Here is a 25753-nt window from a genome sequence, read left to right on the forward strand (position 1 = left end):
CACGACTTCAAGGCATACTGGGTGACACAGAGTACACTAATGGTTGTGATATAAACAATTTTGACACTCTTAGTAATATGCGCCACGCTGTGAAGCCACACCAATTAAGAACGGCAAACACATTTCGGGAGAACATCCTCACAGTAACACAACAGAAACGCAACACAACAAATACCCAGAATCCTTTGTATTCATGACACCTCTTGACTATTTTATACACCCCGCTAGCAGCTACCCCCGTGCGTTGGTAAGGTGGGCAGGGTTGAGGGCGCGGGGGTGTAAAATATATTCAGGAAATATCACGGATACGAAGGATTCTGGGTATTTGTTGTGTTGCGTTTATGTTGTGTTACTGTGAGGAAGTTCTCCCGAAATGTGTTTGGCAATCTTGTATTGTGTGGCTTCACAGCGTGGCGCATATTAGTAAGTGTTAAAGTTGTTTATATCACAACCATCAGTGTACTCTGTATCACCCAGTATGCCTTTTAATCTCGTACGTGTAATTGCGAAAGCCGCACACAACATGTTGCCGGACCAACAATCGGTTCGTACATGTTGTTGAAGGTGTCAAAGGCAATGGCTTCACAGCACGCCCATATACTTGTCATCAGGATGAACGCTATTGGATAGTCGCGAGAACGTTAGCGGCTCCAATTGTCTTCATTACTCTGTGAAACAGGTTTAAATAGCTCTGTGAGTGGTAATGGCGGCCGACCTCTGATATATTTCAGTGCGCGGTTGGCGGGCGGGTACGGTCCTGATAAAATGTTGGTTCTGGTGGACGGCGGGTGGATGACGACTTTGGTGATGCGGTTGCGGATGATATGATTGCCTATCCGCGCAGCTCTAACGTGTGGTGTAACATGAATCTTTTTTTTTTTTTGTTTTTACAAATAGCCCATCCAGGAAATTGAGTCAAACACTCACTCACATCCTTATTCAGTATCCACTCATTTTGCATTGACTCTTTGACTTTTTGATTGATTGATTGATTGATACTTTTATTAGTAGATTGCACAGTACAGTACATATTCCGTACAATTGACCACTAAATGGTAATCCCCGAATAAGTTTTTGAACTTGTTTAAGTCAGGGTCCACGTTAATCAATTCATGGTAAAAAAAAACTCTGCTTAGTCTTCCATTTAATTAGCATGATCTCATATCTCCGTTTTTTTAGCAGTATTTTTCTGGATGAATGCAGGCTCGAAGACAAAGCCAGAGATGAACTTGTAAAGCAATGACTAATAAAAAACGTCACTTACAGTCAACGGTGTCCTTCAGCTGCGGGTGAAGAAGAATTCTTGGTGATCCGTGGAGAAGATTCAGTCTATAGTTGAAACAAAAATGGAACAATGAATGAAAACACGATGCTTTAGTACTTATGATGCTAATTTTATTACAACAGTGATCACTGAAGTAGATTCGTCGAACAAATGTCGCCCGTTTAAGAAATAAGAGATTATCAAGTGAATCGGACATACTAATCTGGAATAGACTCTTGTTCTGACGTTGTTGACTTATGTTCATCAAGCTTGAACCTGTTTGCAAGGTTTCCCCGATGTGTAAATGACTAGATTACTAACGCCACACCTTCAAAATACATTTTTTTTCTTTTTTGTTGACATGAAGACAAATTTAGATGATATATTATATCAGTGGTTTTTAACCTTTTTTGAGGCAAGGCACATTTTTTTTATGAAAAGATCCGTAGGCACACCACCAGCAGAAAAGGTTAAAAAAAATGAAACTCCACCAGGTCGTCGTGCCTTGTGTGTAGAGCTTTAGTTCTTGTCTTGCGCTCTTATTTTGGTGGCCCTTCCTGTTTTCTTGGTGTTTTCCTGTTTCTTGTCTTCCATCCATCCATCCATCATCTTCCGCTTATCCGAGGTCGGGTCGCGTTGGGCAGCAGCCTAAGCAGGGAAGCCCAGACTTCCCTCTCCCCAGCCACTTCGTCTAACTCTTCCTGAGGGATCCCGAGGCGTTCCCAAGCCAGCCGGGAGACATAGTCTTCCCAACGTGTCCTGGGTCTTCCCCGTGGCCTCCTACCAGTTGGACGTCCTCCCTAGGGAGGCGTTCGGGTGGCATCCTGGCCAGATGCTCGAACCACCTCATCTGGCTCCTCTCCATGTGGAGGAGCAGCGGCTTTACTTTGAGTTCCTCCCAGATGGCAGAGCTTCTCACCCTATCTCTAAGGGAGAGCCCCGCCACCCGGCGGAGGAAACTCATTTCGGCCGCTTGTACCCGTAATCTTGTCCTTTTGGCCATGACCCAAAGCTCATGACCATAGGTGAGGATGGGAACGTAGATCGACCGGTAAATTGAGAGCTTTGCCTTCCGGCTCAGCTCTTTCTTCACCACAACGGATTGATACAACGTCCGCGTTACTGAAGACGCCGCACCGATCCGCCTGTCGATCTCACGATCCACTCTTCTTCCACTCGTGAACAAGACAGAAGAGTATAATACACAATGGAATTCAGGGAAAAAAGTGTGAAAATAAGAATTAGCACGTCACTAAACATGAAGTACACATTTGTGGACTTATGGACTCAGTACATATCAAAAAATGATTCTTAGTTTTTATTCTAATTAGGGTCCAAAAAGCCCAAATAGCAAAGAGAAATAAAAAAGCATGTAAACAAACAGCTTGGGGCTAAAGAGGTTATATAACTGGTCACACATACAAAATAACATTATTTGCTCTTCTCCCATCTGCTGTTGACAATTATACTGTTCTCTCACTGGCTGCTTATGTGGACACTTATACTGTCATCTGGTGGTGTCAGAAGAGTATAATATACAATGGAATTTGGGGGAAAAAAGTGTGAAAATAAGAATTAGCACGTTACTAAACATGAAGTACACATTTGTGGACTTATGGACTAAGTACATTTCAAAAGATGATTCTGAGTTTTTATTCTAATTAGGGTCCAAAAAGCCCAAATAGCAAGGAGAAATAAAAAAAAGCATGTAAACAAACAGCTTGGGGCTTAAGAGGTTATATAACTGGTCACACATACAAAATAACATTATTTACTCTTCTCCCATCTTCTGTTGACAATTATACTGTTCTCTCACTGGCTGCTTATGTGGACACTTATACTGCCATCTGGTGGTGTCAGAGGAGTATAACATACAATGGAATTTGGGGGGAAAAAGTGTGAAAATAAGAATTAGCACGTCACTAAACATGAAGTACACATTTGTGGACTTATGGACTAAGTACATATCAAAAGATGATTCTTAGTTTTTATTCTAATTAGGGTCCAAAAAGCCCAAATAGCAAAGAGAAATAAAAAAGCATGTAAACAAACAGCTTGGGGCTAAAGAGGTTATATAACTGGTCACACATACAAAATAACATTATTTGCTCTTCTCCCATCTGCTGTTGACAATTATACTGTTCTCTCACTGGCTGCTTATGTGGACACTTATACTGCCATCTGGTGGTGTCAGAAGAGTATAACATACAATGGAATTTGGGGGGAAAAAGTGTGAAAATAAGAATTAGCACGTCACTAAACATGAAGTACACATTTGTGGACTTATGGACTAAGTACATCATATTAAAAGATTGATCTTAGTTTTATGTAATTAGGGTCCAAAAAGCCCAAATAGCAAAGAGAAATAAAAAGGCATGTAAACAAACAGCTTGGGCCTTAAGAGGTTATATAACTGGTCACACATACAAAATAACATTATTTACTCTTCTCCCATCTTCTGTTGACAATTATATTGTTCTCTCACTGGCTGCTTATGTGGACACTTATACTGCCATCTGGTGGTGTCAGAAGAGTATAACATACAATGGAATTTGGGGGGAAAAAGTGTGAAAATAAGAATTAGCACGTTACTAAACATGAAGTACACATATGTCGACTTATGGACTAAGTACATATCAAAAGATGATTCTGAGTTTTTATTCTAATTAGGGTCCAAAAAGCCTAAATAGCAAAGAGAAATAAAAAAGCATGTAAACAAACAGCTTGGGGCTAAAGAGGTTATATAACTGGTCACACATACAAAATAACATTATTTGCTCTTCTCCCATCTTCTGTTGACAATTATATTGTTCTCTCACTGAATGCTTATGTGGACACTTATACTGCGATCTGGTGGTGTCAGAAGAGTATAACATACAATGGAATTTGGGGGGAAAAAAGTGTGAAAATAAGAATTAGCACGTCACTAAACATGAAGTACACATTTGTGGACTTATGGACTAAGTACATCATATTAAAAGATTGATCTTAGTTTTTATTGTAATTAGGGTCCAATAAGCCCAAATAGCAAAGATAAATAAGAAAAAAGCATGTAACCAAACAGCTTGGGCCTTAAGAGGTTATTTACTGTAAGTGGTCACATATACAAAATAACATTATTTGCTCTTCCCCCATCTTCAGTTGACAGTTATATTGTTCTCTCACTGGCTGCTGATAGGCTAAGAGGAGGCTCATCACCTTCTGTCCCCTTGAGGTTCTGTCTTGTTGGGGAAGAGATCCAGAACTGTGAAGCCTTGCCCCAGGGCTAGTTGCGAACCGTCTGACTTCACCGACAATGCCACCAGCTCCAAAACCAACACCGTGCTGGGCAACCGTAGAGACGTATGGAAATACAGGATCTGCAGGAGAAAAGAATGTCGCTATTAAATCACACTCGTAGGATTTGTTCTGACTATAAAAACAACTTTAAAAAAAAACAGTGATCAAGTGCCATGTGATTTCAAGGACAGGCGTCCCCAGAGCGAATGAAAGTCAGTCCAAACTCATTGCCTTGTGATGTGAAAGCGCCCCCAGACAGTCAATCACAAAGTGACGCACTCCTATAATCTAGATTTTTTTTATCTAAATCTAAGCAAACCAAACTGATGAAACTATAAACTTCCAGTGAAAACTCTGAGTGAGGTAGTAAATAAAAAGAGAATGAACATTTTATCACTCAATATCTTATTTTCTGTGTTTGCAAACCAAATTGTGGACTGACAGACATCAAAGTTACAAAACAATATTTCTGGTATATTTTTTCCAAAGAGAAACAATACCTCATTATATGATATCTACTGTATACATTAGTGCTTTTTAAAGCCAAAATGAATGGAAACTACAAATTGGCATACTATATTTTTTGGATTATATGTCGCAGTATTTTTCATAGTTTGGCCGGGGGTGCAACTTGTACTCTGGAGCGACTTATGTGTGAAATTATTAACACATTACCGTAAAATATAAAATAATATTATTTATCTCATTTGCGTAAGAGACTAGGCCAGGGGTCGGCAACCCAAAATGTTGAAATAGCCATATTGGACCAAAAATACAAAAAAAAAAATCTGTCTGTAGCTGCAAAACAAATTTGAAAGCCATATTACATACAGATAGTGTGTCAGGAGATATCATTGAATTAAGAGGACTTAAAGGAAACTAAATGAGCTGAAATATAGCTACAAATGAGGCATAATGATGCAATGTGTACATATAGCTGGCCTAAATAGCATGTTAGCATCTATTAGCTTGCAGTCATGCATTTCATTAATTGATTGAAACTTTTATTAGTAGATTGCACAGTTCAGTACATATTCCGTACAACTGACCACTAAATGGTAACACCCTATTAAGTTTTTCAACTTGTTAAAGTCGGGTTCCACGTTAATCAATTCATGGTAAGGGACCAAATATCCCCGATTAGCATTCCACACAAGTCAATAACATCAACAAAACTCACCTTTGTGCATTCACGCACAACATTAAAAGGTTGGTTGACAAAATGAGACAGAAAAAGAAGTGGCATATAACACGTCCTAGAAAGTCGGAGAAAGTTGTACATGTAAAGAAACTACAGTAAGTTCAAGGACCGCCATAAGTAGTAGGACAAAACGGCGCTCGCCAAATACTTGAATCAGTGAAGCATGTTTAATACAAACAGTGTGCTTTAGAACCATTAGGGAGGTTTGTGTCATGTTTGTCCTCCAACAGAAACCATATTAAAACAAAAAATATATTTTTTCCCTTCATCTTTTTCCATTTTTCATACATTTTTGAAAAACTAAAACGGCGCTAAAGAGCCCCATGCAGCTCTAGAGCCACGGGTTGCCGACCCCCGGACTAGGCTTATATCAGCAATCGTCACACAAACACACGTCAACCAATAAAAATTTGGCGGGGGCGGGTCATGGCAGAAGTGCATTGTGAAGAAAAAGATGCTACCTCCTACTACTTCCGTACCTATGAAAATTGATCATTTTAACAATGGCGGCAACTTATAACGACCGAGAAGGGCTGAACAAAAATGGTACCGAAAAGGAAATCATGTACTGTAGGTTATAAACTGGAAGTAGTGAAATCTGCAGCAGAAAACAGCAATCGAGCAGCAGAAAGAAAGTTTGGAGTAAGCGAGAAACTTATTAGGGACTGGCGACTTATACACCAGTGCGACTTATATGTCACCGTTTCCTGAATAGACGCAAAGACAAGATACTTCATGTGTATACAGCTTTCAGCATTAATGGTGCCTTCACAGATGTGTAAGTTACCCATGCCTTGGGCACTAATGCACCCCCTTACCATCACAGATGCTGGCTTTTGAACTTTGCGTCGATAACAGTCTGGATGGTTCGCTTCCCCTTTGGTATGGATGACACAATGTCGAATATTTCCAAAAACAATTTGAAATGTCAGACCACAGAACACTTTTTCACTTTGCATCAGTCCATCTTAGATGATCTCGGGCCCAGAGAAGCCGGCGCCGTTTCTGGATGTTGTTGATAAATTGCTTTCGCTTTGCATAGTAGAGCTTTAACTTGCACTTACAGATGTAGCGACAAACTGTATTTAGTGACAGTGGTTTTCTGAAGTGTACCTGAGCCCATGTGGTGATATCCTTTCGAGATTGATGTCGGGTTTTTGATACAGTGCCATCTGAGGGATCGAAGGTCACGGTCATTCAATGTTGGTTTCCGGCCATGCCGCTTACGTGGAGTGATTTCTCCAGATTCTCTAAACCTTTTGATGATATTATGGACCGTAGATGTTGAAATCCCTAAATTTCTTGCAATTGCACTTTGAGAAACGTTCTTAAACTGTTTGACTATTTGCTCACGCAGTTGTGGACAAAGGGGTGTACCTCGCCCCATCCTGTCTAGTGAAAGACTGAGTATTTTTTTGGGAAGCTGTTTTTATACCCAATCATGGCACCCACCTGTTCCCAATTAGCCTGCACACCTGTGGGATGTTCCAAATAAGTGTTTGATGAGCATTCCTCAACTTTGTCAGTATTTATTGCCACCTTTCCCGTGTTACTGGCATCAAATTCTAAAGTTAATGATTATTTGCACAAAAATAAAAAAATGTTTATCAGTTTGAACATCAAATATGTTGTCTTTGTAGCAAATTCAACTGAATATGGGTTGAAAATTATTTGCAAATCATTGTATTTCGTTTATATTTACATCTAACACAATTTCCCAAATCATATGGAAACGGGGTTTGTGATATTAAATTGTCAAAAGTGCCATAACATGTAATTTACACTGTAAGAATTTGCATGCTGGTGTTGACTTCGTGCTCAGCATATGATACGATTATAGAATCCCTTGTAATCTCGAGCAGCTCCTTGTAGAGCATGAAACTAAAAAAAAGTACAAAGCCAAGCCTGGCTGGAATGAGCATGTTAGGGAGCTTCATGCTGAGGCCAGAAGAGCTTTTAAACAGTCGGCCGCAGCAGGGAAACATATACGAGGGCCTTTGTTTCATTTCAAAAAATAACTTTAAACACGTTCCACATTCTACACATTAAGGTGTGACTCACTTGCAGGAAAATTTCAAAACAGCACTATTGAATGATGAAAAAATAGAAGAAAAGAAAAAAACGCTGAATAGTTTCAAAACATCTTCGCCAACAAACAGACCTGATTAACTTTTTTTATTTATGGCAGAAACTTTATGATCAGCTGTCTAACTCTGGTAAAATCAACTTTGTGCAGGTGACAGTCGTGATTATGTGACTGTTTCTGCACAAGAAGTAAAATTTTATTGTAATAAATTAGGCATATGGTGCAAATAAAATATCTACTTAGGAAATAACATTTTTGCAAGCAAAAACATTATCCTCTGTTGGTCATTTCTTTCACTGTATTTTTAAACTGACAGTATTTTACATTGCTTGTGTTGTAAAATACACAGCTGACAGGATAAATTGAAAATATAACTATCACCTTATATCTCTGGCAAGTATGCAGTCTAAGGTATTAATCAATCAATCAATTAATCAATCAATGTTTATTTATATAGCCCTAAATCACAAATGTCTCAAAGGACTGTACAAACCACTACGACTACGACATCCTCAGAAGAACCCACATAAGGGCAAGGAAAACTCACACCCAGTGGGAAAGTCCACATTAATAAGACAGCAGAAACGTCTTCTGACTAGGACTGGGCAATATATCCGTATACTCAATATAGAAAATGACTATTATCATGATATTCAAGTATACCAGGCGTGCCCATTACGTCGATCGCGAGCTACCAGTCGACCGCGGGGGGTGTGTCAGTCGATCTCCAGCCAGGCTTTTAAAAAAAAATAGACCTAAAAATGAGTGATCATCAATCTTCACCAAGACGTCACTTAAATGACATTCACGGTACCGGAGGGTCTTGTGAGATGACGCTGGCTGCTGCAAGATCATTATTATGAAAATATGACCGAGAGGAAGGCGAGAAACACTTTTTATTTCAACAGACTCTCGCGCCGTACCTTCCGTCAAAACTCTAAAGGCCGACTGCACATTTCCTATCTTCACAATAAAAGCCCTGCTTCATGCTGCCTGCGCTAACTAAATACAGAGTCTCGGAAAACTGGCGTGCACAAGCGATCCCTCAGATCCCAGCTTTCCGAGACTCTTATTTTGTTAGCGCAGGCAGCATGAAGCAGGGCTTTTATTGTGAAGATAGGAAATGTGCAGTCGGCCTTTAGAGTTTTGACGGAAGGGACAGCGCGAAAGTCTGTTGAAATATAAAGTGTTTCTCGCCTTCCTCTCTGTCATTTTTTCATAATAATGAACTGGCAGCAGCCAGCGTCATCTCACAAGACCCTCGGGTGCCGTGAATGTCAATCAAGCAAGCTACGGAATTTGCCGCCAATGTTTTTCTTGTAAAGTGTATGGAAGCTGGATGAATTAGATGCCAAAAACCAACCACTTTCATGTGGTATTGTACAGAAAGGACAACCTTTTTTCTCCTCCATTTGAAAATGTGGGCGTTATCATCATTACTGTCTGATTCCAATCAATGCAAGTCATCAGAATCAGGTAATACACCAACTTATATTCTTGTCTTTGTGAAAGAAAGACATCTATATGTGTTACACATGCTTGTATTATCATTAAACACATTTAACTTGTTTACAGAAATGTCTCTTTCATAAATAAATAAATATAAATGATATATATAAATGAGGTAGATCCCCTCGAGTTGGTCAATTGAAAAGTAGCTCACCTGCAGAAAAAGTGTGGGCACCCCTGAAGTATACGTTCTCACGCAGTTGCTTTTAGCTGCGGGCATTACACTACAGGCTCTTACCACGCTTTCTTGTCTCGCCTTCTCACAGAGACTTAAAACAAGTGCACCTTCTTACACACGTCACGTGTGCAACGTCACACGCTCCCACGGAGCAGAGAGGTGGCGACAAGGTAACATTAGCTGTGATGCTAGCGGAGTGGTGCGAGTGGTAATACGAGAGAGAGAAGAAGGTGCGAATCTGGTAACAAATGAAGGAAGAATTAATTCCCAAGAAAAACTGCACGGGGTCCATCGTCCGGCGGTGGTTTGGCTTCAAGCGGGAGGATGTTGAACGATTATGTGGCAAAAGCGTTGCTACAAAAAGTAGCGACACTGCTAATGTAGCATCATTTGAAAAGTCACCCACACCGATCCGCCTGTCGATCTCACGATCCACTCTTCCCTCCCTCGTGAACAAGACTCCTAGGTACTTGAACTCCTCCTCCACCCTTTTCATTCTATCTATGTTTGGTCTTTTTCTACCAATCGATGCACTTCAAAATGTTCTGTTTTTGTCATGGTATCCGGTTCAAGGTTGTATCCCGCCCGTCAAGACTGGCGCATGCGCGATACGAAGGGTCCTCTCCGGCCCCGCAGTCTCCCTTGAGAGATCTGGTTTCCAATCGCATAATCCAGGGGTGTTAGTCCGACTTTTCAAAAACCGACCACAATCTGATTAGGACGTTTCCACGGTAAATGACGATGTGACGAGTAAAACACTACTACCGTATTTCCTTGATTTGCCGCCGGGTATATAGTATGCGCCTGCCTAGAATTACTGCCAGGTCAAACTCGTTTCGCAAAATATTATTTTTATTAGCGCATGTCGAGAATTTCCGCTGAGTCGAACTCGTTTCGCAAAATAATTAGCATATGCCTAGAGTTTCCACCGGGTCAAACTCGTCACGTCACGAGTGACACTTCACCTGTCATCATTTTCAAAATGGAGGAGGCTGATGTCAATCATTTGAAATCGCATAAAGGGAAGAAGATTAAGAGCTATTCCGTAGGATTTAAGGTCAAAGCTATTGAATATGCTAAAAAGAACAGTAAGCAGCTATGTTTTATTAATATACCGTAGCTGCGTGTGTCAAATATGAGTCATTGAATAACTCCCGCCTCCTGGTGGTAGAGGGCGCTAGTGATCCTTCTTGCGACTACTCGGCTGCAGAAGAAGTGACAACAAGCAGCAAGAGTTTATTTTTTCCTCTCGCTTGCACTTTTAACATGTAGGATTACATATCTAAAAAAAAAAAAACAGTTTTCTAAAGTGGACTTTCCATCGAAGCAGGAGGTAATAAAGGAAGATCTCCATCGAGACAGAGAGACTTTTATAGGAAGACTTCTATAAACAAGTTATCGATGCTTTTGATCAGAAGGAGCTGCGCATGGACTTCATTTATAAGTAAAGGTAGGACCATAATAATGTTTTTTTTATTAAATGTGCTTTTCACGATGGTATCCTTACATCACACTCAAATTTATAAGCGCAGGCCTAAATTTACCGCATGCCTTTGGTAAGCGCCTTAGTGAAAAGAGGTTTTAAATTAATTAGCGCCCCGGCGGCAATCCAAGGAAAATATACTGTATAGCTCGGTTGGTAGAGTGGCCGTGCCAGCAACTTGAGGGTTGCAGGTTCGATTCCCGCTTCTGCCAACCTAGTCACTGCCGTTGTGTCCTTGGGCAAGACACTTTACCCACCTGCTCCCAGTGCCACCCACACTGGTTTGAATGTAACTTAGATATTGGGTTTCACTATGTAAAGCGCTTTGAGTCGCTAGAGAAAAAGCGCTATATAAAATATAATTCACTTCACAAAAATATAATTCACAAAAAAAGGTGACAGATTCAACATCCATCCATCCATCCATTTTCTACCGCTTATTCCCTTTCGGGGTCGCGGGGGGCGCTGGCACCTATCTCAGCTACAATCGGGCGGAAGGCGGGGTACACCCTGGACAAGTCGCCACCTTATCGCAGGGCCAACACAGATAGACAGACAACATTCACACTCACATTCAAACATTTCAACACTATTCAATATTATTGATTAGTCGTACTGCCTTCTTAGGACGTGATGAGGTTGTCTACAGCCACAGCTGTTAACGGCAAGGCTGTCTATCAGACAAAAAAAATGTGGGAAATGCAGGATGGAAAGATGTTTTTCTAAAATCCATCCATTTTCTAACACATTTCCCTTTCAGGGTCGCGGGGAGTGCGGGAGCCTATATAAAATATACATGTTATGTTTCCAAGAAAAATACATTGTATTTCATTGAGAAAGTGTGCTTCTTATTTTGTTTCCTCAGTCACTCTCTATCCCACAGGTCCCTTACAAGAGTTGCGAGACATCTAAGATTGACAAAATAACCCGACGGTGGAGGATTTGATATCAGACACGTTACTGAGTGTACGTCCCTCTGCTGAATACACTCTTTTAGGATTAGGGTGACGGTTTGACTTTGCTATTCTTACATGCATTCACAGGAGGACACTCACGCCTTTTGGGAGAGAAACTTTTGAGTTTCCACACTCTGATCTGCGATTCCAATTAGGAATAATAGCCGAAGCCACCACGCAAGACACAGTCATTTACATGCAAAAAGGGCCTGACAAATAAATGCATTTTATATTCCTCCCACAGGGTGTTACTCTTCAAGACTATAAATAACATGGTGGTGACATCAATGGTGAAAAAATGGAAGTAGACATGACATGATATAAAGATGCAATTCATTCGGGTGGGTTTTTATACCCAGTGGCTAGCTGTTACAAAATTGTACTTATTTGAATTTATATCTAAATTAAACATAAACATTTAATCTGTTGATATAAATTGTGTGATATTGCTCCATGGTCAGTATTTACTAGTTCAGGGGTAGGGAACCTATGGCTCGGGAGCCAGATGTGGCTCTTTTATCTGAGCTGACATTGGTTAACACGATAAATAATGAATAAATCCACTTGTAAATCAGTGTTAAAAATGATGTTCAAAATATAAAACATTCTCATGCATTTTTAATCCATTCATCCATTTTCTACCGCACCTGTTCAAGAAGTTGCGTTGATGGTAAGAAGTTATTTATTTACTATTGGTTAGTGTGGGGCTTGCCCTCCTGGGGGTTCTTCAGACCACCAAGAACCGACATGAGAGCCTGTTTCAGGGTTACAATATTGTTTCATTTTTCAATAAGTCTCTCAATTGCTTTCCAGCAATTGACTTTTTCTCTTTCGTTCTCGCCCGCGCTCTGGCTCCAGCTCCAACCCCGTCTCTCCTCCTGGCTGCTGCTTATAACAGAGCGACAGGTGATTAGGTAACAAGGCCCAGGTGGGCAGTCTACGCACCTGTCGCTGATTTCGAGGCCGGTCCTGGCAACACCCCGCTTCGCTGCAGGCCCGCAAGCCACGCCCCTTCCACAGTTAGCTTCAGAATAACAATGTTATTACAAAGAATAAGAGACCTATTATACTCTAGAAATGTTAGTCTTACTTAAAAATGCACGTGTTTAGTTATGTTCAGTGTTAAAAAAATATTTTACAGCTCTTACGGAAATACATTTTAAAATTTTTGGTTTCTTGGCTCTCTCAGCCAAAAAGGTTCCCGACCCCTGCACTAGTTAGTCACCTGACAGCATCAATTTAAAGGGGAACATTATCACCAGACCTATGTAAGCGTCAATATATACCTTGATGTTGCAGAAAAAAAGACCATGTATTTTTTAAACCGATTTCCGAACTCTAAATGGGTGAATTTTGGCAAATTAAACGCCTTTCTGTTTATTCGTCTTTTAGCGATGACGTCAGAACGTGACGTCACCGAGGTGACACACCCACCATATTCATTTTCAACACATTACAAACACCGGCTCTCAGCTCTGTTATTTTCCGTTTTTTCGACTATTTTTTGGAACCTTGGAGACATCATGCCTCGACGGTGTGTTGTCGGAGGGTGTAACAACACTAACAGGGAGGGATTCAAGTTGCACCACTGGCAAGAAATCTGCCGCCAGACCCCCGTTGAATGTGCCAGAGTGTCTTCACATTTGACCGGCGATGCTAAGACAGACATGGCACAGAGATGTATGGATAACCTGCAGATGCATTTGCAACCATTAAGTCAACGAAATCACAAAGGTGAGTTTTGTTGATGTTGTTGACTTATGTGCTAATCAGACATATTTGGTCACGGCATGACTGCCAGCTAATCGATGCTAACATGCTATGCTAATCGATGCTAACATGCTATTCACGCTAGCTGTATTTACATTTGAAACTAGATACCCACATTTAATGCGAAACAAACACTTACCAATCGACGGATTTAAGTTGCTCCAGTGTCACAAGATGCGAAAGTCGTGATCGTTTGGTCCGCACATTTTACCGGCGATGCTAATAAGGCAGCCACGCTATGGGCCACTTCATTAGGTACTACTTTTTTTTCACCTTTTATCAATTTTTACCAACTTTTTAATCTTCATTTACCTATACTTACCTACTTCATCTGTTTTAATTAGGAGACACAACTGGGTCAAAGTCATATTTAATGCTTGAAATAAGAATGTTTTGAATAAGTAGTTGTATACTTGAGTGTTGATGACACAGCTTTGCAACATTTGATATTCTAGTTTCAAGCATGTTTTACCTCAAAATAAGTCATCAAATCTCAGCAACAAGCTGTAATATCTTACTGAGATCATTTAGGACCAAAACCCTTAAAACAAGTAAAACACTAACATAAAATCTGCTTAGTGAGAAGAATGATCTTATCAGACAGAAAATATGCAAATATCACCCTTATTTGAGATATTTCATCTTACTTAGATTTCAGTTTTTGCAGTGCACTATCAGACATGTCTAGTCCTGACCAAAAATATATACTTTAAACCAGTGGTTCTTTAACCTGGGTTCGATCGAACACTAAGGGTTCGGTGAGTCGGCCTCAGGGGTTTCGGAGGAGTCTCGGCCGCGGAAGTCAAGACGCACCCGACTCATTGTGTAAAAAAAACTTCTCATTATTGGCATAGTATGGATACGGCAACAGCAGAAGTCACACTGATTTACGGGTGTGTAATTTGTTGTGAGTTCATGCACTGTGTTGATTTTGTTCTTCGAACAAGTTGATGTTCATGCACGGTTCATTTTGTGCACCAGAAAAAAAAAAACATAACTTTGTCTTGAATTTGAAAAAAAAAAAAAAATATATATATATATATATATATATATATATATATATATATATATATATATATATATATCAATCAATCAATGTTTACTTATATAGCCCTAAATCACTAGTGTCTCAAAGGGCTGCACAAACCACGACACAAACCACTACGACATCCTCGGTAGGCCCACATAAGGGTAAGGAAAACTCGTCGGTGACAATGATGACTATGAGAACCTTGGAGAGGAGGAAAGCAATGGATGTCGAGCGGGTCTAACATGATACTGTGAAAGTTCAATCCATAACGGATTTATATATATATTTTTATATATATATATATCAATCAATCAATCAATGTTTATTTATATAGCCCCAAATCACTAATGTCTCAAAGGACTGCACAAATCATTACGACTACAACATCCTCAGAAGAACCCACAAAAGGGCAAGGAAAACTCACACCCAGTGGGCAGGGAGAATTCACATCCAGTGGGACGCCAGTGACAATGCTGACTATGAGAAACCTTGGAGAGGACCTCAGATGTGGGCAACCCCCCCCCCTCTAGGGGACCGAAAGCAATGGATGTCGAGCGGGTCTAACATGATACTGTGAAAGTTCAATCCATAGTGGCTCCAACACAGCCGCGAGAGTTTAGTTCAAGCGGATCCAAGACAGCAGCGAGAGTCCCGTCCACAGGAAACCATCTCAAGCGGATCAGCAGCGTAGAGATGTCCCCAACCGATACAGGCGAGCGGTCCATATATATATATATATATATATATATATATATATATATATATATATGTCTTAATTAGATTATCCAGAAAATAGTGGTCGATACCGTGGTAGAGCACAATATATGTATGTGTGGGGAAAAAATCACAAGACTACTTCATCTCTACAGAACTGTTTCATGAGGGGTTCCCTCAATCATCAGGAGATTTTAATAGAAGAATTCACATACAATGGTTTATATGGAATATGTGAATCCTTCCATTAAAATCTCCTGAGGATTGAGGGAACCGCTCATGAAACAGTTGTGTGAGGAACATCACAAGACTACGTCATCTCTACAGAACTGTTTCATGAGGGGTTCCCTCAATCATCAGGAAATTTTAATGGAAGAATTCACATACAATGGTTTATATGGAGTATGTGAATGCTTCCATTAAAATCTCCTGATGATTGAGGGAACCGCTCATGAAACAGTTCTGTAGAGATGAAGTAGTCTTGTGATTTTTTCCCCCACATACATATATACATATATATATATTTTTTAATTTTATTTTTTTCCCTAAAGGGTTTGGTAAATGCGCATAAGAAACTGGTGAGGTTCGGTACCTCCAACCAGGTTAAGGAGCACTGCTTTAGACGGATGGGATGCCATACAAATGCTGACTTAACAATAAAGCTCTTATAATTTAACATTTGTAAAATAAATTGCTCTCCAATCAATTTGCAAATGACTTGCAATAAAATATTCTGCCTGCAACCACTTCACCTTCAATTTAACCGCCTTATTTATTCAAATATACAGTATGTACTCCACATATTTTCTGAATTTCATTGATGCATCACAAGGAAAGAGCATTCACTTATTATCGATTAAGCGTCCATGCCAGGTGAATATCAAGCCAGGTGTTCCGTCCGTCCCACCATGACGCCTGTCAATCACACTATTCCCAGGCTTCACATTGAACATTATCTCTGAAACTGAAGCTCCATCTTTGACTGAACTCCTCTTGAACCTCTCCCGAGGTGTAGAAATACATTTACCGTCCTCATTTCACAACGTGGAAAATTGCATTGTTGTGGAAGACAAGAGTCCAGAGACTGTGGCTAATCCAGATGTGGCCATTGTTCATGACAGCTTTCCAATTCAAAAAAGGTACAATTCCTTTTTTTCCTCCATCTTCCTCACTGCTTTGATACATCTCCAAATTGGTTCTCTTCCAATTTCCGGTAAAGAGAAAGAAACAGAAATGGGCAGGAGGGGGGTAACAAAAGGCAACCATAGCGCGATTTCTGTTTAACTGAAAGAATGCAATCACAAAACAGACGAGATTGCATATGCCGTAAATTCCGGAAAATGAGACGCTCTTTTTTTTTTTCCTACGCTTGAACTCTGCGGCTTATAGAAGTGTGCGGCTAATTTATAAATGTTTCCTTGCTGACGGCCATAATGTAAATAGATTTTTAGCAAAAAGGTGTGTTATTGTTTGTGCAATGGCACCATCTTTCGGACGAGATCAGGTTTAGAGTGAGCTATGAACCGGAAGTACAATTGCTGTTCGGCCTTCTAGCCGTCCATAGGGCTGGGCGATATGGCCTTTTATTAATATCTCGATATGTTTAAGCCATGCCACGATACACAATATATATCTCAATATTTTGCCTTAGCCTTGAATGAACACTTGATGCATATAATCACAGCAGTATGATGATTCTATGTGTCTACATTAAAACATTCTTCTTCATACTTCATTAATATATATGTGCTTATTTTAAAATTTCATGCAGAGAGAGAAATCACAACTAAGTCAATTGACCAAAACTGTATTTATTAAGCAGTGGCACAAACATTCATGTCATTTCCAAAACAGAAAGTGCAAGATTGTCAGAGACATTTTAAAACAAGCTGAGTGCACTTTTGTGCATGATGTCACTAAGATGACATATCAAAACAACATTAAATTAAAGTGCACTTTTTGTACAGAACGCTACTTAAATAGTTTAAAACAAATAAAGTGCACTTTTGTGCATGATGTCACACAAGATATTTCAATAAGTGTCAAATAAAAATGAGCTGCATAATAGGAAATCGAAATGTTTATGTCCTGCCAAATACACTGTGATAGTGTACATAACATTTGGTATATATTGTATATATGTTATAGACATATATCTGTATATATAATATACTGTACACATGATAAGTATATATTGTATATATTCGCAGATATGTTATATTTTACATTGCTATACCTAGTCTATTTATACCTGCATTGTCCTTTCCATCCTTACACTTTCCATCATTGTAACTAAGCTACTGTGTTGAACAATTTCCCTTGTGGATCATTAAAGTTTGTCTAAGTCTAAGTCTTCACTATGAGGTAGGTTTCAGCAGACTTTATCTCCTTCTGTTGTTGACTATTTGTCATACGGTGTTGATCTGGAAATAGTTGCTTCGGCATTTTGTTGGTGTGGCACCGAACGGAGATGTTGGCATGCGGAGTTTCAAGCACTCCAGGCAACTTCAAGCCTAAACTAACACCCTCCCTCCTCGGATTGTAAATAATCAAATGTATATACGTGTTCTTAGTCTTTCTGAACTCACTATGTTCACTGCTGGCTGTACATATCCTACTAAGTCAGACCTACACTGTTTCAATGTCCATTTCTCTGACGATGCAATTATTGATGACTGAAGTTCTGATTTCAACCAAACCTAACTTCCCCGATTGTAAATAATGTAAATAATTCAATGTATATACTCTGATGATTAACTTGTGTGATGACTGTATTATGCTGATAGTATATATTTGTACCATGAATTGATTAATATGGACCCCAAAGTACGGAATATTTCCTGTACTGTGCAATCTACCAATAAAAGTTCCAATCAATCAAAATCAATCCTGATTCTCTAGCAGGGGTGCTACTTTTTGTAGCATCGCTTTTGCCGCATAATTGTTCAACATCTTTCCGCTTGAAGCCAAACCACCGCCAGACGATGTTTTTCTTTGGAATTAATTTTTCCTCCATTTGTTACCAGATTCACACCTTCTCTCTCTCATACTACCACTCGCACCGCACCGTTAGCATCACAGCTAACCTTACCATGTCACTACCTGTCTGCTCCCCGGGAGCGTATGTAAGAAGGTGGGCTTGTTTTAAGTCTCTCTGAGAAGGAGAGACAACAAAGAGTGGGAAACGCATGTAGTGTAATGCCCGCAGCTAAAAGCAACTGCGTGAGAACGTATACTCAAATATCACAATGTACTCATTTTCTATATGCGATATATCGAGTATATTCGATATATCGCCCAGCCCTAATTACATATATGCTAGCATGTCTTCCAAAGCATTTTAGAACGTTTTTAGAACTTTTACAAGGGGCATTTTCAAATGACTGCATAAATACTCCATCGCCAAGGTTCTACATTAATGGTGAATTGAATTATGAATTACATTTTTGTATAGCGCTTTTCTCTAGTGACTCAAAGCGCTTTACATAGTGAAACCCAATATCTAAGTTACATTTAAACCAGTGTGGGTGGCACTGGGAGCAGGTGGGTAAAGTGTCTTGCCCAAGGACACAACGGCAGTGACTAGGATGGCGGAAGCGGGAATCGAACCTGCAACCCTCAAGTTGGTGGCACGGTCACTCTACCAACCGAGCTATACCCCCCCATGTTCTCGAAACACTGAATCGCAACAGGACAGTTCATATTAGAGTCAATTTTTGATCGATTCCATGCTCTTAGAAAGGGGTTAGTGCATATGCGTCACAATACGAAGGTCCTGAGTTCAATCCCGGGCTCGGGATCTTTCAATGTGGAGTTTGCATGTTTTTCCCGTGAATGCGAGGGTTCCCTCCGGGTACTCCGGCTTCCTCCCACTTCCAAAGACATGCACCTGGGGATAGGTTGATTGGCAACACTAAATTGGCCCTAGTGTGCGAATGTGAGTCTGAAAGTTGTCTGTCTATCTGTGTTGGCCCTGTGATGAGGTGGCCACTTGTCCAGGGTGTACGACGCCTTCCGCCCGATTGTAGCTGAGATAGGCGCCAGCGCCCCCCGCGACCCCAAAAGGGAATAAGCGGTAGAAAATGGATGGATGGATGTTTCCTGTTTTGCACTTCCTGGTTTGTTTTTGTTTCCATGGTAACTCATTAGTTTCCACCTTGTCTCCAAGTCCTCAGTTCTCACACCTGCTGGTTAATTACCATGTTCATTATTTAAGCCAATCTGTTTCTGTTCTTTGTCCTGGCAACATCACCTCCTTCTCATGTCCACCACCTGCTACGCACCTTGCAAAGATCCATGTCTCTTTCACAGTTCGAGATGCTACCTCAGTAGAAGCATTTAAGTCTCACCTTAAAACTCATTTGTATACTCTAGCCTTTAAATAGACCTCCTTTTTAGACCAGTTGATCTGCCGCTTCTTTTATTTTTCTCCTCTGTCCCCCCCCTCCCTTGTGGAGGGGGTCCGGTCCGATGATCATGGATGAAGTACTGGCTGTCCAGAGTCGGGACCCAGGATGGACGGCCCCGCCTGTGTATCGGTTGGGGACATCTCTACGAAGCTGATCCAACTCCGCTTGGGATGGTTTTCTGTGGACGGGACTCTCGCTGCTGTCTTGGATCCGTTTTGAACTGAACTCTCGCGGCTGTGTTGGAGCCACTATGGATTGAACTTTCACAGCATCATGTTAGACTCGCTCGACATCCATTGCTTTCGGTCCCCTGCAAGGTTCTCATAGTCAGCATTGTCACTGGCATCCCACTGGGTGTGAATTCTCCTTGCCCTTATGTGGGTTCTTCCGAGGATGTCGTAGTCGTAGTGGTTTGTACAGTCCTTTGAGACATTTGTGATTTAGGGCTATATAAATAAACATTGATTGATGTAAGTTTTTTGTTTATAGTTCATTGTTATTCATGCCATTGTGCAAGTGTTTTGTTTCATGTTTATAGTTATAGCCTCTGTGCTAGTCTTTTGTTTCATAGCCCAGTCTTGTACTCCCGCCCTCGTGCGCGCTTTTTGTTTATTCCTTTCATAGTGTTAAAATAAAAAGATGCCATCGCCGTTTCCACTCCATTCGCTTCGCACCCCAGGAAAACAACTCAAGTCCAAGTCCTAGTTTGACAGTAAACCAAACCTAACATGACCAAAACAAAACATCATATCCAGGGCGTGACACTATCCTTGTTGGCCATGTGATGAGGTGGCGGTTTGTCCAGGGTGTACGACGATAGGCTCCAGCACCCTGAACGGGACAAACCGTAGAAAATGGATGGATGGATGCTCTTAGAATACTATGACCTGGATAAATGAGAATATTCCCAGTCATTATTCTGGTGACATCTTGCCTTATCCCCGCACTACAAGTCACTAAAAACAGTTGGCATGAGCAGCAAAAATTGCAGAAGCTTTCGCCAGACCGAATGCGGAGGTTATTATTTGAAGCAACTAACGTTTGTGGGTAGAATCTAAGCCAGGTTGTGGAAAGTGGCCAGTAGCAACAATATAGGTTCCGACCTCAAAGTGCTTCACATGGTTGCCTCATTCACACATTGAGTACGTTGCTCAAGGACATTTCCACACAAGAGGCTGGCTGCGGTTGTGACATCTACCTGGGAATTGGCGATATGGGCCGCCTGCCCGTTTGCATGCTTAGTTATTCATAGGTTATGCATTTCCGCGCGCGTGCATGTGTTTGTGTAAGATTAAAGGCTGATGTTTTACAGCATGGTTGGAAGAAAAAAAAAACAAATTCATAAAAACACAATTCAGCTTTGATGCATTATGTAAGCCGTATCTTCAAGCTGCCGTTATTATTAAACAGTCGAATTCCGTGTGACGACGCCCTGAGATTTCGCTATTAAAAGACAAAAGTTCTGTGAAGATATGCAAGCAAGAGGACTCGGGAGGACTCTTGGGCGTGCAGCTTTCAAACTAGTTTTGGCAGCATTGCATATACATTGCAGGTTGGAAGGGGGGGGGGGAGAGTGAAAGGAAATTTTTCAGCAGGTATATATTCACATTACATACACCCTCGGTGTGAAATTCTATAGGGACGAGATGAGATGTTGGTGTGGATGATGACAGGGACGGAGGCTATTCCTCGCATCTTGGAGTGTGACTCAATCACAGCTGTTGAGAGTTGGCTTGGACATTACGATGTGTCACCGAGGAACCGAATAAGGGAACCTTGAGGAAGATAAATAAAAAATATTCCAGGATAAAATATCGATTTAATTACTGGAGTATCGCCCATATAAATGGATGTCCGCTAACTTTTTGCAACTCAACGCCAAAAAAACGGAAATGCGGATTATCGGTCCTGCTAGACACAGACCTCTATTTAATAATACAACATTAACATTTGACAACCAAACAATTAAACAAGGCGACTCGGTAAAGAATCTGGGTATTATCTTCGACCCAACTCTCTCCTTTGAGGCACACATTAAGAGTGTTACTAAAACGGCCTTCTTTCATCTCCGTAATATCGCTAAAATTCGCTCCATTTTGTCCACTAACAACGCCGAGATCATTATCCATGCGTTTGTTACGTCTCGTCTCGATTATTGTAACGTATTATTTTCGGGTCTCCCCATGTCTAGCATTAAAAGATTACAGTTGGTACAAAATGCGGCTGCTAGACTTTTGACAAGAACAAGAAAGTTTGATCATATTACGCCTGTACTGGCTCACCTGCACTGGCTTCCTGTGCACTTAAGATGTGACTTTAAGGTTTTACTACTTACGTATAAAATACTACACGGTCTAGCTCCATCCTACCTTGCCGATTGTATTGTACCATATGTCCCGGCAAGAAATCTGCGTTCAAAGGACTCCGGCTTATTAGTGATTCCCAGAGCCCAAAAAAAGTCTGCGGGCTATAGAGCGTTTTCCGTTTGGGCTCCAGTACTCTGGAATGCCCTCCCGGTAACAGTTCGAGATGCCACCTCAGTAGAAGCATTTAAGTCTCACCTTAAAACTCTTTTGTATACTCTAGCCTTTAAATAGACTCCTTTTTTAGACCAGTTGATCTGCCGTTTCTTTTCTTTTTCTCCACTGTCCCACTCTCCCTTGTGGAGGGGGTCCGGTCCGGTGGCCATGGATGAAGTACTGGCTGCCCTGAGTCGGGACCCAGGATGGACCGGTCGTCCAGAGTCGGGACCCAGGATGGACCGCTCGCATGTGTATCGGCTGGGACATCTCTGGGCTGCTGATCTGCCTACGCTTGGGATGCTTTCCTGCCGGCTCCACTGTGGACGGGACTCTCCCTGCTGTGTTGGATCCACTTTGGACTGGACTCTCACTGTTGTGTTGGATCCACTATGGATTGAACTTTAACAGTATCATGTTAGACCCGCTCGACATCCATTGCTTTCGGTTCCCTTAGAGGGGGTGGGGGTTGCCCACATATGCGGTCCTCTCCAAGGTTTCTCATAGTCATCATTGTCACCGACGTCCCACTGGGTGTGAGTTTTCCTTGCCCTTATGTGGGCTTTACCGAGGATGCCGTTGTGGTTTGTGCAGCCCTTTGACGAGGGCAGTGGGAGCGATTCAGATGTTATTAGACACAGGACAATTCTGGAAAATCCCTTATCTGCTTATTGTGTTACTAGTGTTTTAGTGAGGTTATATGGTCGTATCTGTAAAACCTTGAAGGTAGGCCTCGCACCTTTCTTCTGCACCAGTCGACGGGTGGTGGCGATGCCCATCTCTGCCCTTCGCAAGGGACCCTCTGCGAAACACGATTTTTCGAAATGATCGCTGCATAATACGCTGTACTTTGTGTGAGTGGTCCAATCCAACCGTGTTCGAGTGACATCTCTGTTCCATAGTAAAGCTTGACTGTCATCTTTCGGGAATGTAAACAATGAAACACCGGCTGTGTTTGTGTTGCTAAAGGCGGCCGCAATACACCGCTTCCCACCGACAGCTTTCTTCTTTGACGTCTCCATTATTCATTGAACAAATTGCAAAAGATTCAGCAACAGAGATGTCCATAATACTGTGGAATTATGCGATGAAAACAGACGACTTACAGCTGGGAACGGTGCTGGAACAAAATGTCCTCTACAATGCGTCACACGTCATCGTTCCGCGGCATTTTAGCATGATACTCCCGCGCGATATTTAAAATTGTCCGTCCGTTTTCTACCGCTTATTCCCTTTCGGGGTCGCGGGGGGCGCTGGCGCCTATCTCAGCTACAATTGGGCGGAAGGCGGGGTACACCCTGGACAAGTCGCCACCTCATCGCAGGGCCAACACAGATAGACAGACAACATTCACACTCACATTCACACACTACGGCCAATTTAGTGTTGCCAATTAACCTAATTGCAATTTAGTAAATTAAAAAGGCCGTATTGGCATGTGTTGCAATGTTAAGATTTCATCATTGATATATAAACTATCAAGACTGCGTGGTCGGTAGTAGTGGGTTTCAGCGGGCCTTTAAGGAGACAGCTTCAAAAAACTTACAAAAACGATTTAAAAGAGCACAAAAACTTAAGGAGACAGCTTCAACAAACCTTCAAAAAGGGTATTCGCTAGCCTTCGAGTGACTGCTTTGAGGAAAAAACAATGACTGTTGTTGTACGTCCCTGGAGATGAGCAGTGGATAAAGGAGAGAGGGGGAAAAAAAGTTGATGTCGTTCAGACAACAGAGAGGAAAAAAAATAACAGATGGAGGACAAGGAAAAGCTGATCTATCAGCCAAAGATAAGATGACTGCAGCAATTACTGAAGCCTCAGCCCAATTATATGAAATCCCTCCGAGGATAGAGGGTGACAATGATGCAATTTCTATCCGGCAAGGAAAGAAAGAAATTGTTTTAAATGCTTACCAAAAAAAAAAAAACATTGTTTAATGTTTTGGGATGTGCAGACTTGACTATTTTAGTAAACTATAATTCAAGAGGAAGGTCACCCCTAACATCCAAGCAAGAATTTTCCTGTATCGTCTCAAAGGACAAAATTGTAGAAATAACACTTGGATGTACAGTACTTTAGAGTAGTCAGTGTACAATTTTGCATAGTTGTATATATGTACTGTCCTCTGGAGTTACCTCACGGTACTGTAGTTTAAATAGCTGGCAGCACAACAGTGTGGTTTCCCAAAGGAAAGGGCCAAGGGCTGCTTTAAAATGTCAAAGCCTATGTTGAAATTCATGTTTCCCCTAAGTCAGCAACAGCTCCTTAGCAGAGGTGGGTAGTAACGCGCTACATTTACTCCGTTACATCTACTTGAGTAACTTTTGGGATAAATTGTACTTCTAAGAGTAGTTTTTATGCAACATACTTTTACTTGAGTGTATTTATGGAGAAGAAACACTACTTTTACTCCGCTCCATTTATCTACATTCAGCCCGTTACTCGCTACCTTTTTATTTATCGATCTGTTAATGTTTGTTTTGATTTGTCAGACAGACCTTCAATGTAGAATATGCATGCCTGCGTTTCACCAATCACATGCAGTCACTGCTGACGTTGGACCAATCGAACAGAGCCAGGCGGTCACATGACCGTCTCACGTTCAACCCGACTTAAGTTGAAAAACTTATTGGGGTGTTACCATTTAGTGGTCAATTGTACGGAATATGTACTGTACTGTGCAATCTACTAATACAAGTTTCAATCAATCAATCAAAAGCTTAAAGGGGAACATTATCACCAAACCTATGTAACCGTCAATATAAACCTTGATGTTGCAGAAAAAAGACCTTGTATTTTTTTTAACTGATTTCTGAACTCTAAATGAGTGAATTTTGGCAAATTAAACGCCTCAAAAGAAAATAATGTTTGCCTCGGTGCCCTAAAATATAAGCCTGGCTTTAAGACAACACTTGCCTTGACCTTAAAAAGTTAAAATTCAAGGTCCGTACTTCTGTTTATTTGCACATAAGAAATAAGACCACTACAAAATCGGATTAGCCGCTGAACGCCGACGGGAAAAGGCAGGGACATTGCAACATTACGACTTGGTTCAAGATCAACTTCCAGGAAAAAGTAGGATTAAGAATGATTTTCATCTAATGTTGCCATGGCCACAATAACACTGACATGTGACATGAATGCTGGTAACCGTATTTTTCGGAGTATAAGTCAATCCGGAGTATAAGTCGCATTTGCCGAAAATGCATAGTAAAGAAGGAAAAAAACATATCAGTCGCACTGGAGTATAAGTCGCATTTTTGGGGGAAATCTATTTTCCCCCAGACTTCCCCAGACCCGACCTCGGATAAGCGGAAGATGGATGGATGGATGGATGGGCCATGGTTTCATCTGCAA

The 25753-nt window shown here is 41.0% G+C and overlaps 1 protein-coding gene across 2 annotated transcripts in view; it reads right to left on the reverse strand.

The window, feature by feature from the left end:
* nphp4 (nephronophthisis 4) overlaps positions 1 to 25753 on the reverse strand; it is a 520514-nt gene that overhangs the window by 455362 nt on the left and 39399 nt on the right. For both annotated transcript variants that reach the window (XM_061904800.1, XM_061904799.1), the window contains exons 3-4: positions 4463 to 4623; positions 1265 to 1329 (exon numbers count right to left, since the gene is read on the reverse strand). In XM_061904800.1, coding sequence (XP_061760784.1) covers positions 1265 to 1329; positions 4463 to 4623 — 226 coding nt within the window. The remainder of the gene's footprint in view (positions 1 to 1264; positions 1330 to 4462; positions 4624 to 25753) is intronic.

Source organism: Nerophis ophidion, linkage group LG06 (genome assembly GCF_033978795.1).
Source record: "Nerophis ophidion isolate RoL-2023_Sa linkage group LG06, RoL_Noph_v1.0, whole genome shotgun sequence".
NCBI lineage: Eukaryota > Metazoa > Chordata > Actinopteri > Syngnathiformes > Syngnathidae > Nerophis > Nerophis ophidion.